The 12,495-nt window shown below is 40.7% G+C and overlaps 1 protein-coding gene across 1 annotated transcript; it reads left to right on the plus strand.

Moving 5' to 3' along the window:
* The first annotated feature begins 8,283 nt into the window (after nucleotides 1–8,283).
* Nucleotides 8,284–9,723, plus strand: LOC109162405 (trigger factor-like). The gene has a single exon (XM_019311109.1). The coding sequence runs from the start codon at nucleotides 8,284–8,286 to the stop codon at nucleotides 9,721–9,723; it is 1,440 nt and encodes a 479-aa protein (XP_019166654.1).
* The last annotated feature ends 2,772 nt before the right edge of the window (nucleotides 9,724–12,495 follow it).

Raw genomic sequence — 12,495 nt, forward strand, 5'->3', positions numbered from 1 at the left:
GATCAGAGTGCCCGTGAGAGAAAACCGGAATTGGTTTTAACTCCCAGCTCCTCTTCAACCAAGTTCGAAACGAACAAATCCACGAATGACATACTCACACGTGAGAATCTTGCCAACCATATTTGTTCCAAGGGCACCAACCAGCTGCCCGAGCCTAAATGATGGCTACATAACAATGTCAGACCACACATCAACAAGCCAACCGAAAGGAAGGCTGTACACAAATTGTGGAAACAGAAAGAGAAAACCTTTAAAGGCAATCTAGACAATATATGTTCACAAAGGAATGCGGCCAAATCGGAGTTGGAAAAAAGTCCCACAAAATTGAGTCAGCCTAAACTGGAATTCTCGTCCTATACAGACAATAGTTAACAGCAGCATATCGTCAAAGAGTTTGCTCAGGGAATCTCAAGAACGAACAACCGAAGGATCCTCAGAAAGATCTGGTTATGGCAATGAAGATGGGCCTTCAGAAGAAGATTGGTTTGATTACCCGGAACTCCTCTCGAGGAAAAGTCTTGAGAGTACACATCGACGTAAACAACCGATTACGTTGGTATTTATGAAAATCTTCACAAAAGAGCACAAAGCGAGTATTAAGGACAGTCTTTGCAGTATTATTTCGCCGATTATCGCACCTCCAACGGATACAGAGGACCAAGGATGAGTCATGTGCACTCTAGGTTAATGTGGTTCCAATTGACTGCTAACCCCAAGGACCCGAAACTAAGTGGGGTACCTAAAAATGCATAATCTTTGATGCAGGAGAAACAGGTCATATGGTATGTCGACAGTGGATGCTCAAGACATATGACTGGTGACAAAACAATTTTGAGCAATTTCATAGAAATAAATGGACCCAAGTTATCTTTGGAGGAGAAACAAGTGGCCAAACTCGAGGAAAAGGAGATATCATCAAGAAAGGAATAATCATACAAGATGTCTCTTATGTAGAAGACTTAAATTCAACCTTCTAAGCACAAGTCAGTTCTGCGACAAAGGATACAAAGTAGAATTCTTTAAAGAAGAGTGCAAAATCATAAACACGAAGGATGGCAGGACAGCACTTACAGGCCAACGAAGAAGAACATGTATGTAATTTCATTAAATTCTTCTAATACTAATATTTGTCTTGTAGCAAAGAGTAATGCAGATCTCAATCAAGAATGGCCAACAAGCTAAGCCACTTGAACATGAAGACAATAAACAAGCTTGCAAAAGGAATCTTGTAAGAGGCTTACCCGAAACATCATACACGAAAGATAGGATATGCCGATGCCTGCCAAAAGGGAAAACAGCTAAAGTCGTCCTTTAAGTCAAAAGATGTAGACACAAATTCCCGATCTCTAAGCCTTCTGCACATGGATCTTTTTGGACCAATAGATCCAGCAAGTATAAGCGGAAGAAAGTACACCCTTGTGGTAGTAGATGACTTTTCAAGATATACATGGGTTCTTTTCTTGAAAAAAGAATAATGAAACAGAAACGGCTCTGCCAAATCTTTTGAAGCAACTTCAAACAGAGAAGGAAGTCAAAATAATAAGAATCAGATCGGATCAAGGAACCGAATTTGTCAACAAAGTGATAAAGGATTTCTGTGCTCAAAATGGAATATTTCATCAACTCTCGGCAGCACGAACTCCTCAGCAAAACGGAGTAGCCGAAAGGAGAAATAGAACTCTAAAAGAAGCAGCACGAACAATGATTTCACACTCAGGTCTACCAAAGAGATTTTGGGCTAAAGCCATAAACACCGCATGCTATACACAGAACAGATCCTTAATCAACAAGTCTCACAACAAAACACCATATGAGCTATGGAAAGGTAAGACTCCAAATATTGGATATTTTCATGTTTTTGGTTGCAGGTGTTTTATTCACAACAATGGCAAAAGCTATCTTAAAGCATTTGACGAAAGAGCTGACGAAGGATTATTCATGGGATATTCATTCATAAGCAAAGCATTCAGAGTTCTGAACAAGCGAACAATGGTTATCGAAGAATCCATCCACGTCAAATTTGATGAACAATCTGAAAAAAAATCCTTCTGGATACAAGATACCTGCTATCCCAGCTCAAAATGCTCAGAAATCCGTAGATGAAGATATCTCAGACGAAGAAGACTTACTTTCGTCTTACATGAAGTATCAGCCGAAAGTACCAGAACCCGAGATGTCATCTCAACAAGCAAATGGAAATCAGCCGGATCAATCCTTCTAACAACGCTCCATCTGAACCAATGATCTACATAGACCTGCCTTATATCCCAGAGATGGATACTCAGCATTTTCAAGATGTCTTTGAGCCAGATCTTAGATGGTTAAAAGATCATCCACCAGATCAAGTTATTGGAGATATTCAAGAAGGTGTGAGAACAAGAGCGTCATTACACGAAAGTATGATGGCATGCTTCCTATCCCAAATAGAGCCAAAATCTGTAGATGAAGCTTTATGTGATCCTGACTGGGTAATAGCCATGCAAGAAGAACTTCATCAGTTTGAACGAAATGAAGTATGGAACTAGTACCTAGACCATCACATCAAAACGTCATTGGAACTAAATGGGTTTTAGAAACAAAATGAGTGAAGATGGACTCATTGTTAGGAACAAAGCTCGTCTTGTGGCTAAAGGATATTGTCAGGAGGAAGGTATTGATTTTGATGAGACCTTCGCCCCGTGGCCAGATTGGAAGCTATACGAATATTTTTAGCTTTTGCAGCTTACAAAAATTTCAAAGTCTATCAAATGGATGTCAAAAGCGCCTTCCTGAATGGACTTCTTGAAGAAGAAGTATATGTTGAACAACCTCCTGGTTTTACTATCAACAATGACCTCGAAAAGGTGTATCACCTTAAGAAAGCCTTATACGGTTTGAAACAAGCTCCACGAGCTTGGTATGATACACTGTCATGTTTCCTAATCAATCGTGGCTTCACGAAAGGAGTGGTTGACAAAACACTCTTTCGTATAAAGGATAATGATCATATCCTACTGGTACAAATATATGTCGACGACATTATCTTCGGAAGCACGAATCCAGATCTATGTGAAAAATTCTCTAATCTCATGAAAGGAAAATTTGAAATGAGTATGATGGGAGAACTGAATTATTTTCTGGGCTTACAAGTTAAACAATGTCCTGATGGGATATTTATAAACCAAGCCAAATACACAAAAGATCTGATCCGAAAATTTGGCATTGATGGAAAAAGTTCCGTCAAAATACCTATGAGTACATCCCTTAGGATGGACATTGACAATGAAGGAAAGGAAGTTGATCAGAAAAATTTTCGTGGTATTATTGGCTCTCTTCTATACCTAACAGCAAGCAGACCTGACATCTCGTTTGCTGTTGGTGTATGCGCTCGCTTTTAGGCTAAACCGAAAGAAAGTCACCTAAGTGCAACTAAAAAGATATTACGATATCTTAAGGGCACACAAAGTGTCGGTCTCTGGTATCCGAAAGAAGGATCATTTGATCTAATCGGATACTCAGATGCAGACTTCGCAGGTTGTCGAATTGATCGAAAAAGTACCTCAGGAACATGTCAGTTCCTAGGAGGAAGAATTGTGTCTTGGTTTAGCAAGAAACAACATTCCATTGCTACTAGTACGGCTGAGGCCGAATACATAGCAGCTGGAAGTTGTTGTGCTCAAATCTTATGGATGAGACATCAATTAAGAGACTATGGGATAAATGCCCAAGAAGTGAGCATTAAGTGCGATAATACAAGTGCTATAGCAATCACACACAATCCGGTTCTACACTCTCGGACCAAGCACATTGATATCAAGTATCATTTTATTCGTGATCATGTTGAGAAGAAAGATATTTCTCTCGAATATGTCAATACTGATGATCAACTGGCAGATATACTCACTAAACCTCTGAGTGAGACAAGATTCTCTCTATTAAGGCATGAGATCGGAATGATTGAAATGACCTAAAATTCAGAGAATCAAATCTGTAAAGATTCGTATCCTTGATTCTCGCAAGATTTGATCCACCCTTACACGCAAGTATCCTTATAAATAAGGTATACTAATTGTTTGTGCATACATCACTAACAAAAGTTCTAGTGTTTGTTCTTGCAGGTATGAGTACAGGTAGTGAAAGAACCAACACTGAGAATCAAGGTGGAAAAAGTGGAAAAAGTGAGATCTTTAATGACAAACTCATCACCCAGGAGGAAGTGAACAAGTTCATGGAACGCTCTCAACATATTCAGAGTCTTCTTCGGGCTCCAACAGACAAAGAGTCAAAAGAGCTGTTTCCTTCTGCAGGCAATTCTATTGGATATGCCAAAGAAAACAGTGTGCTGGACAAAAGCGACAGTTTCGACTATTCACCGTCCAGCACCCCTCCTAAGATGCCCTCACCACTCAAATCCACCGCCAGCAGCAAGAAAAGGAAGATCTAAATAACTTTGTCCTTTTCTTAATATGTGATGTTATTCCACCATGCTTTATAATGAATCACCTTATCCTTTCGTGTCTCTTTGTTTTCGTGTCTCTCACGCAAGAAAGTGTCAGTATCCAAAACATTTTGTATAGATCTCCACGACACTTATTTGCCTATAAAATAGTTTCGCCATGCATAAGACACACTCACTTCTTTCTAAGAAAAAGGATTGCAGGTATGAACAAAGGGAAAGGAAAAATGGACGAAGCAGAAAAAAGGGCTACTCGTCTGAAGCATCACTTACAGGAAGCAAGCAAGCTCCCTAATGCCACCATCATAAGCTTGAAAGAAGAAGGAGAGATGATCAACGTAACCTACTCAATGCCTAACACCTACTCTAAAAAGGAAAAAGAGGTTCTTGACACTCTTGTCGACGAATCTAGGGCCAAAAAGGAGTATCATCTGGAACAAGCCAGACGGCTTGCCCATGAGAGAATCATGATGCTGAAGAGATCCAACAAGGACTCTTCGTCGACACCAACCTTTCGATGGTATCCCATTCTTGAAGTTCCTCCACCCAATGTTCAATCCTATGAGGATTTCTCAAGGGTCCACTCTCGGTTCACAGATCAGCCACCCGAACCCACTCTCTCTCTAGAAGAGTTGGATGAATACGCCAAAACAACAAATCTGGCTGATGTGACTGATGAGATGACCCGAATGGAACTTCACGTGCCCTATCGTTTCCTTTGAACCGTAGTAGGTTGAGCTTTTTATGTTTAAGTCTCTCTCTCTTTCTATCCTGTATGTCATGATGGTTGTGTTATCCAAATAAATGCATTGCATACGTTTTTTTATGATTTCGGATTACAGGAAGGATTACTATTGAGTGCATTTAGTACAAGTTATATCTGGTCAAAAAGAGTACAAAAATTCATTATGAATTTATTGAATGCTAAGCTCGTTGGAACTCAAGCCTTACAGATAATCAAAATTTTACTCTCAACTGAAATCAGCATTCTCTTGACCACATTAATGAGCATTGATTGCTATGTTGATAAACTTTCTGATAAGCCCTTCAATCCTTGGCTATAAAAAGGGAGAGAATTTCTCACAACTCTCACTATCTCCTCTCTCTCTCAATGGCACCTAAGAAAAGGTTCACAAGAAATGACTCTCGCAAGCTCCAAGAGGCCGCTAGGCGCCTCAGGGAGGAGCAAGGTGACTTATACCCAGGCAATAGTCCTAATGTTCCTATCAATCTCGTCTCTGATTCAGACTCATCGTTTCAATACGATGATATGGCTGGATTCATCGTTGAATCAGAGAATGAAGAAAAGATCTCAAAAGATCCAAGTGAGACAATCCCAAAAGAATGGATTGACAAGGACTACATGGCCTTTCTGGCACAAGAAAATCTGGAAGAGAAGTATGGCAAAGATGATGAAGCTGAGTCCTCTACTGGTTCCAACTTTCCGCGCTATAAAAGATGGTATAGGGAAATGTTTGGAAGGATGAAGAAAGATAAGCCTGAATGCTCTTCATCCAAGAAGGTTGAGAGGAAGAAAAAGTGATTTTCTGAAAATCATCATCTATGTTTTTGTATCTTCTCTTCTCGATTGTTGAATAAAACCTTGCCTATCTATGTGCTAATAAGATGTCATGTTTTATCTGTGTAACCTTGTTGACAGCCTTAAAAGTTTGTTCTGACCGAAACTTACTCGTTTTTTTTTCTCAAAAATCCCAAGAAATAATTTCGTTCAAGGATTTGACCACCTTGAACAAAATAGTGAGAAAAATATTTCCTAAAGGAGATATCATGAAATGATCTCATGATTCATCTAAACGAATCTTGAAGACTGATCGGTTACCAATCTTTCGGGTGACAATGTTGATTGTTTATCATGAATCTCTCGGGCAACATTATGTGCGTCTTATGAAATTCTGAACAACATTCGGGTTTTTGAATCGTACTTAAGACGCTATTCCTTTTTGAATCTAAACCGTTCATAAAGTGTTATTGGGATCATACGGCCGAGAAAATCGCCACTATCCCACTAGTCTGACAGGACAAAGACGTGTATTTAATGCACCTCTCAGCACTTGAGTGCTTTTCTCTCTCCTCATTAAATGAGGGAATGATCGTTTCAGATCTGCACACGTTCTTATGACATATCCATGATGATCAGTTACCTCTTGAGGAAGAGGAACCGCTGAGTTCTTTTTCGAAATTCGAATAAGTTTTCTTAATGGGCTGATTTAAGGACACCAACCCGGAGCTTTATAAACCCTGCTCAAACCTTCATTCCGTCTGTTCTACAACTCTCAAAATACATCTCTTCCTCTCAAAGCTCTCTATAGTCAAGCTCTCTATCATCAATGGCGGCTCCTTCCGAAAAGAACCTAGAGAACCCTGAACCCTCATCCACTCCAGTAATACCAAGTTTTCCCACGGAAGATATAGAGTTTATCAAGTCCAGAATTCCATTTATAGTAGGAGGAAGCATGTGGGACGAAGAAGGGTTTCGTAAGTATGTCTTGGATAAAGCCTTTGGAGAACGAATAATCGCTCTTTGGTTAGAAACAGGTTTATATGGTTTGATAACTCACCCCTATGATGAATGGTACCCTCTTGATGTTACTCAGTTTTATTTGAATGCGTATGTGGCTTCTGATTTCTCGAGCATAACTTCAAGAGTTAATAAACATCACTTTGTGTTTACTGCTGAGGATATTCGATCAACTTTTGGGTTTCCCAGACGAGATGAGTCCTACAAATCCAACCTGATATATTATCATCTAGATCCGGAGGATTTCTATGAATCCATACGACACAAGGAGGCCCCTTCCAAAGATGAAATTTCCTGGCCCCTCAAGAAAAAATGGTTCCGGTTGGATCATGAGTTTGCAGTAGACATCTTCAACAAGATTGTGGACCACAAGACTTCTGGCACAGATGATGTCACAAGGGAAAAGCTGAAAATGCTGCACGCCTTCCTTCATGAGCATAAGGTTGATTGGTCCAAAATAGTATTCAACAACATCGCCCACACCATCACATACCATCGCAGGAGTCCTGGTGACATTACAAAGAAGATGGGCTTCGGTTTCATTATAAGCCATCTTCTTGCCACAAAAGGTGTGATTCTACGTGCTGGTGCTCCACCTAGTCAAAAGGTCTGTCACATGAAGCAAAAACCATCTGGATATGATAAACAGAAGGCGTTGGAATTGGGCATTCCTCTTGAACCCAATCTACCCAAAGGGAAGTCCAAACGAAAGTTAAAAACCCCCAAAGCAGACGAAGAAGCTCAACCAAAACCAAAACGGCAGAAACAAGAAAAACCCTCTTCTCGGGTTAAGACTCAAAAGACGGTCATCTCCCAACCAAAGACGAAAGGTGATCCTCCTCTCGAAACTTTGATCGTGCAGAACTCCTCTGAAGATGATGATGATCAACCTCTCACTCGTCTAAGCAAACGAAGTCGAATGAGACCTGCTCAAAACCGGGAACCCTTATCAAAAGGAGCAATATCACAGGGGGAAGACATCCCGAAAGTAGCTACCTCTGAGGGGGAACTGAAAACTTCTCTGCCCGAAAGAAGTCCCGTTGCTCACAAATCCATCAATCCGAATGCATCTCCTGTTCCTCATCCACAAGAACCTACCTTAGCAGAGCAACTCCTACGAGAGTTGACACAAGAACCTGCTACTGTAGAAATGAAGGAAAGATGTCAAAATCTTCCACAAGAGCCGGGCTCTCCAGAAGACATCCCGAAAGCAGCCTCTGATGCTCCAAATGATGCTCAATCTCTTCCACAAGAACCTACTATTGCAGAGCAGGTAATTCTGACACAAGAACCTGCACTAGTAGACGAGATGACAGCTGCTCAAACATCATTTGTCCCGAAACCATCTGCTCGTCAATCTTCTCCAGACCGGTACACCCTCGATAAATCTCTCAGAGAATCGATTGAAAGAGATTACAATCGAGTTCTACAATGGCACAAGTGGCGCACGGCACCTCTCAGAACCTTTCTCGAAACTTTTGAAGCCATGATCGACGAAGAAGAATTCTCACTTCAATGGCTTGAAACTCAGGACGTCACAAAGGCTGTGCGAATTGAGGAGATCCACCGAGTGTACTCTTATAGAATAACTCATCGATCTCTCGGGAAGGACAAAGCTCCCTTGGTAGTTCCTCTTCATAAACCTCCCATGGATCCAGTGACTGAAGCCGAATTGAAACAACTTCGCTACATCATGCTGCTATCCAAAATTAAAGCCAAAATGGCAGAAGATCATCCTAGAGATCCCAAAGGCAGTGCTAGTGGAACGAAAGATGTTCATGGCAACGAAATCGAAGAAGAGGATGAAGAAGAAAATGAAAACGAGAACAATGATGATGAAACAGAAGACGACAACAGTGGTACTGATGATACTGATGATGATGATAATGATGATAACAATAATCAACAAGGAGGAGAAGGTGCTGAAGAAGAAGAACCAGAAGATAGCCACACTATCTTGGTCGAAACGGACTATGCTAACTGTCCACAAAGACCACCTCTCTTGAAAATACCATCTGAAGACGAAGACTCGGATGAAGCATCCAGTAAAAATCCAGTTCACTCGTCTCGTGCTATCATTCCGCATCTGAACGAATCTGTACAACAACAACATAATCTTCCAGCTCATGAGGACAGAAAGGAAGCCTCACCTGAACATGGCCACTCGATGCATGGTGAAAATCCGGAAGCACCACATCCTGATGAACACAGGAACTCTTCTCCAACACACATTGAGGACGATTCTATCGCTGAGTCCCCACGGACCATTATGAACCTCATGCGAGAAACTGTTCATTCAGCTGAACTGATTCACAAGCAATATCTCGCCCTAAGGGAGAAGGACACGAGAGTATTGAATGACCTGTGTCAAAAAGTCAATCTACTCCTTGATGTACAATCTCAACCACAGCAACCGAATCTTCCTCACGACAAAACTCTTAAGCAATTGGTGAAAAGAGTTTCTGATCTTGAAGAGAGTTCAAACAAAGTCGCTAGGCAGCAACACGAGATTAAGCATTCTCATTACGGCCTCAAGGAACGTGTTGACCTAGCTTGTACCAAGATTGACACTTATCAAGATAATTCCTATCAACTTGGTGAATATGCTCTTCAAATTCTGGGATATGCTCAAGACATCCTGCTTGCAATCAGCCAAATCCCCTCTGTACCCCCTACTGCCTGCGCTGATGATGCCAAAAAGGGGGAAAATAGGAATGATGACAGAGATAAGGATGATGACAAGGGATAACACGAAAGAAAGATCTTCGGAAAAGCGAGTCTCTCCTCACAAAGTCTCGGGTCACAAAAATCCCTCTCATCCACCTCCTAAGTCTCGTGGACAGTCCCATGATCAAAGACGCCATGGACGCACTCAAGACAGCGAGGCTCGACAATCTTTCGGCTCTGAAGCCAAATATTTGATAACACGAAAGAAAGATCTTCGGAAAAGCGAGTCTCTCCTCACAAAGTCTCGGGTCACAAAAATCCCTCTCATCCACCTCCTAAGTCTCGTGGACAGTCCCATGATCAAAGACGCCATGGACGCACTCAAGACAGCGAGGCTCGACAATCTTTCGGCTCTGAAGCCAAATATTTCTTCACAGGACTGTCAAGAAGAGATCAAGTAAAACTAAGACAAAGGCTCATGAAAAATACCTCAGTCACCATGGATGGCATTGGAAACTTCGTGGACTATGTCCCATACGAAGAAGGAAGCGGTAAGAGATTTGAAGGTTGCAACAATCCCATATGGTTGAAGAAGAAAGACAACCACACAAGGCAAAACTACATGAGCACTCAGAACGAAAGGATTAAAAGACAAAACAAGGAGTTGTGGGAAAAACACGATGAAGAGATCAGGAGAAGAGATGATGAAGCTAGAGAAAGAGAAAAGATTAAGAATCTCATCGAAGATCTATCAAATGTAACCAAAGACTCTCCTCAAAATGTCATGCACAATGCAGCTTTCAAAGTGCATAAAGAATCAGGCAAGAGCTATCAAGAAGGAATGAATTCGTTTGAACTGATCTCCTGGTGGAAGTCTGGAATAGTGGAAGGCAACAACATTCGAGAAGCCTACAACAATTACACGAGTCTAAACATCAAAGGAGGATATGAAGAGCTCGTCAGAAACAATCCAATCAGGACTTTCAGAGCAAGAATCAACGAGAAGATAGACTACGAGAGAACACAAAGAAGACAGAAAGAGAAGGACAATCAAGAAAGAAAGAAGGAAGCTCAGCAAAGGTTGAATCTTTTAGAAATGTAAGTTATCCTTTGTTTTGATTTCTTTTGACAGAGTTTTTGTAATGATTTTATCTGAATATCTATGAAACTCTCATTGTCACACATCTCGTGTCACTTGTCTGAGTTAAAAAGTCCTTGTCTTTATTCCTGCTGCTTCTTCGTAGAAAATACTTGTAAACTCTCGATAATGGCTGTGTTATTAATAGAAATATCCTTAAGGAGCACTTTCTCAGCCTTATAAGAAGAGTATAGGTTTTGGCATCATCAAAAAGGGGGAAATTGTTAGGAACCTTGTATTAGGATTTTGATGATACCAATGTAATGTAGAAAGTAGACCCCTAACTCTTACGTTTCTCTTGTATCGCTACTTTCGTTCTAGACGAAAGTTGCCATAACTCATATGTAATTCGTGTTAAGCTAGAACAAACACACGAAAAGAGTTATGAATAGAAGATAGGCTGATCAAGACGAAAGAAGACTCCACAGCAACGAAAGAAGGAGTTGTCATTAAGAAGACAGTTCTTTTCAAGACTATCCCAACAAGTATTCTTCTTCTCATCAACAAGAAGAATGTTCTACCTGTCTGATTTGACAACATCCTAGGACAATAAGGACCTCAACTCATGGGACACGCTCTCCAAAGAGCATTTAATGAAGCTGTACTATCTCTGGAGCTAAAAGACAAAAGCCATCAAGTCCTCCATACCTTCAAACGGCTACATAGTACAAACCCATTAATGGAGCATTAAATGCATGAGGCTCCATGGTCCTTGTCCAACGGATAAAAGGTTCGAAAAATTCATCTCCCTCCAACGGATGAATTTTCATCACCTATATAAACCAACCTTCATCAACTAAGAAGGTGCTGGTTCATTATCACTCTACTCACTCTCTTGCAAAAAGTCCTTGAAAAGTTAACAATCTCAAAGCTTTTTGCGAACCAGTTACTTAAGGTGTTAAGGCATTTGAAGTAGATCATCCATCACTGCCCTACATCTTGAAAGAAGTCTTGCACTCTTGAAGCAATCATCCCACACCATCAAGACTTCACAGTTGGAGGAATCAAGAAATACTTTCTTACCAATCTCAACTTAGAAGAAGAAGTTGATAGAGGCGGAGTAAACTCTCGGAGTTGAAAAACCTTCAAAGGCTGTCCGGCTTAGTGATCAAGGAAGTCTTTGTGTAATTGTACTAAAGAGTGATAGTGCAATCCTTCCAGCAGTTGTGGAAGAAGAGTGGAAGTAGGCAACGTTTGGCCGAACCACTATAAAATCTCGTCTCACTCTTCTCTCTACTTACTGCTTTACTTTACTGCTTGCATATCATCTTTTTCATCTCTCCTCTTAACATTTTATCAAACTCGTGCAACCCTCACTTTATAATCTTTCCGCTGTGCTTATCTTACTCAAAAGTGTTGTCAGGGTTTTTCTTTTAAAAACTAAAGAAAAACGAGAGTCTATTCACCCCCCCCCCCCCCTCTAGACTCACCACACAATCTATCGGGACCAACATCATCATCATCATCATCATCATCATCATCATCATCATCATCATCATGGTACATTCGGTTGCACGGCATAACTATTGTAGCTAAGAGAGTGGAGTTGGAGGAAGTGGGCAATTTATATCCTGCACCAGGGCGCACATTGTATTGTGCGTCCTGGTGCAAAACGACGTCGTTTCATTTTTTTATTTTTTATTTTTTTTGAAATTTCGCTACCCTGTGTTGGCGGTTAATTTTCTTTTAAAAAAAAATCATGTTAAAAAATGTACA

This window comes from Ipomoea nil, unplaced genomic scaffold (genome assembly GCF_001879475.1).
Source record: "Ipomoea nil cultivar Tokyo-kokei standard unplaced genomic scaffold, Asagao_1.1 scaffold2942, whole genome shotgun sequence".
NCBI classification, from domain to species: Eukaryota; Viridiplantae; Streptophyta; class Magnoliopsida; order Solanales; family Convolvulaceae; genus Ipomoea; species Ipomoea nil.

Coding starts and splice junctions, on each gene's coding strand:
- LOC109162405 (XM_019311109.1), top strand. CDS start 8,284: ATGACAGCTGCTCAAACATCATTTGTCCCGAAACCATCTGCTCGTCAA.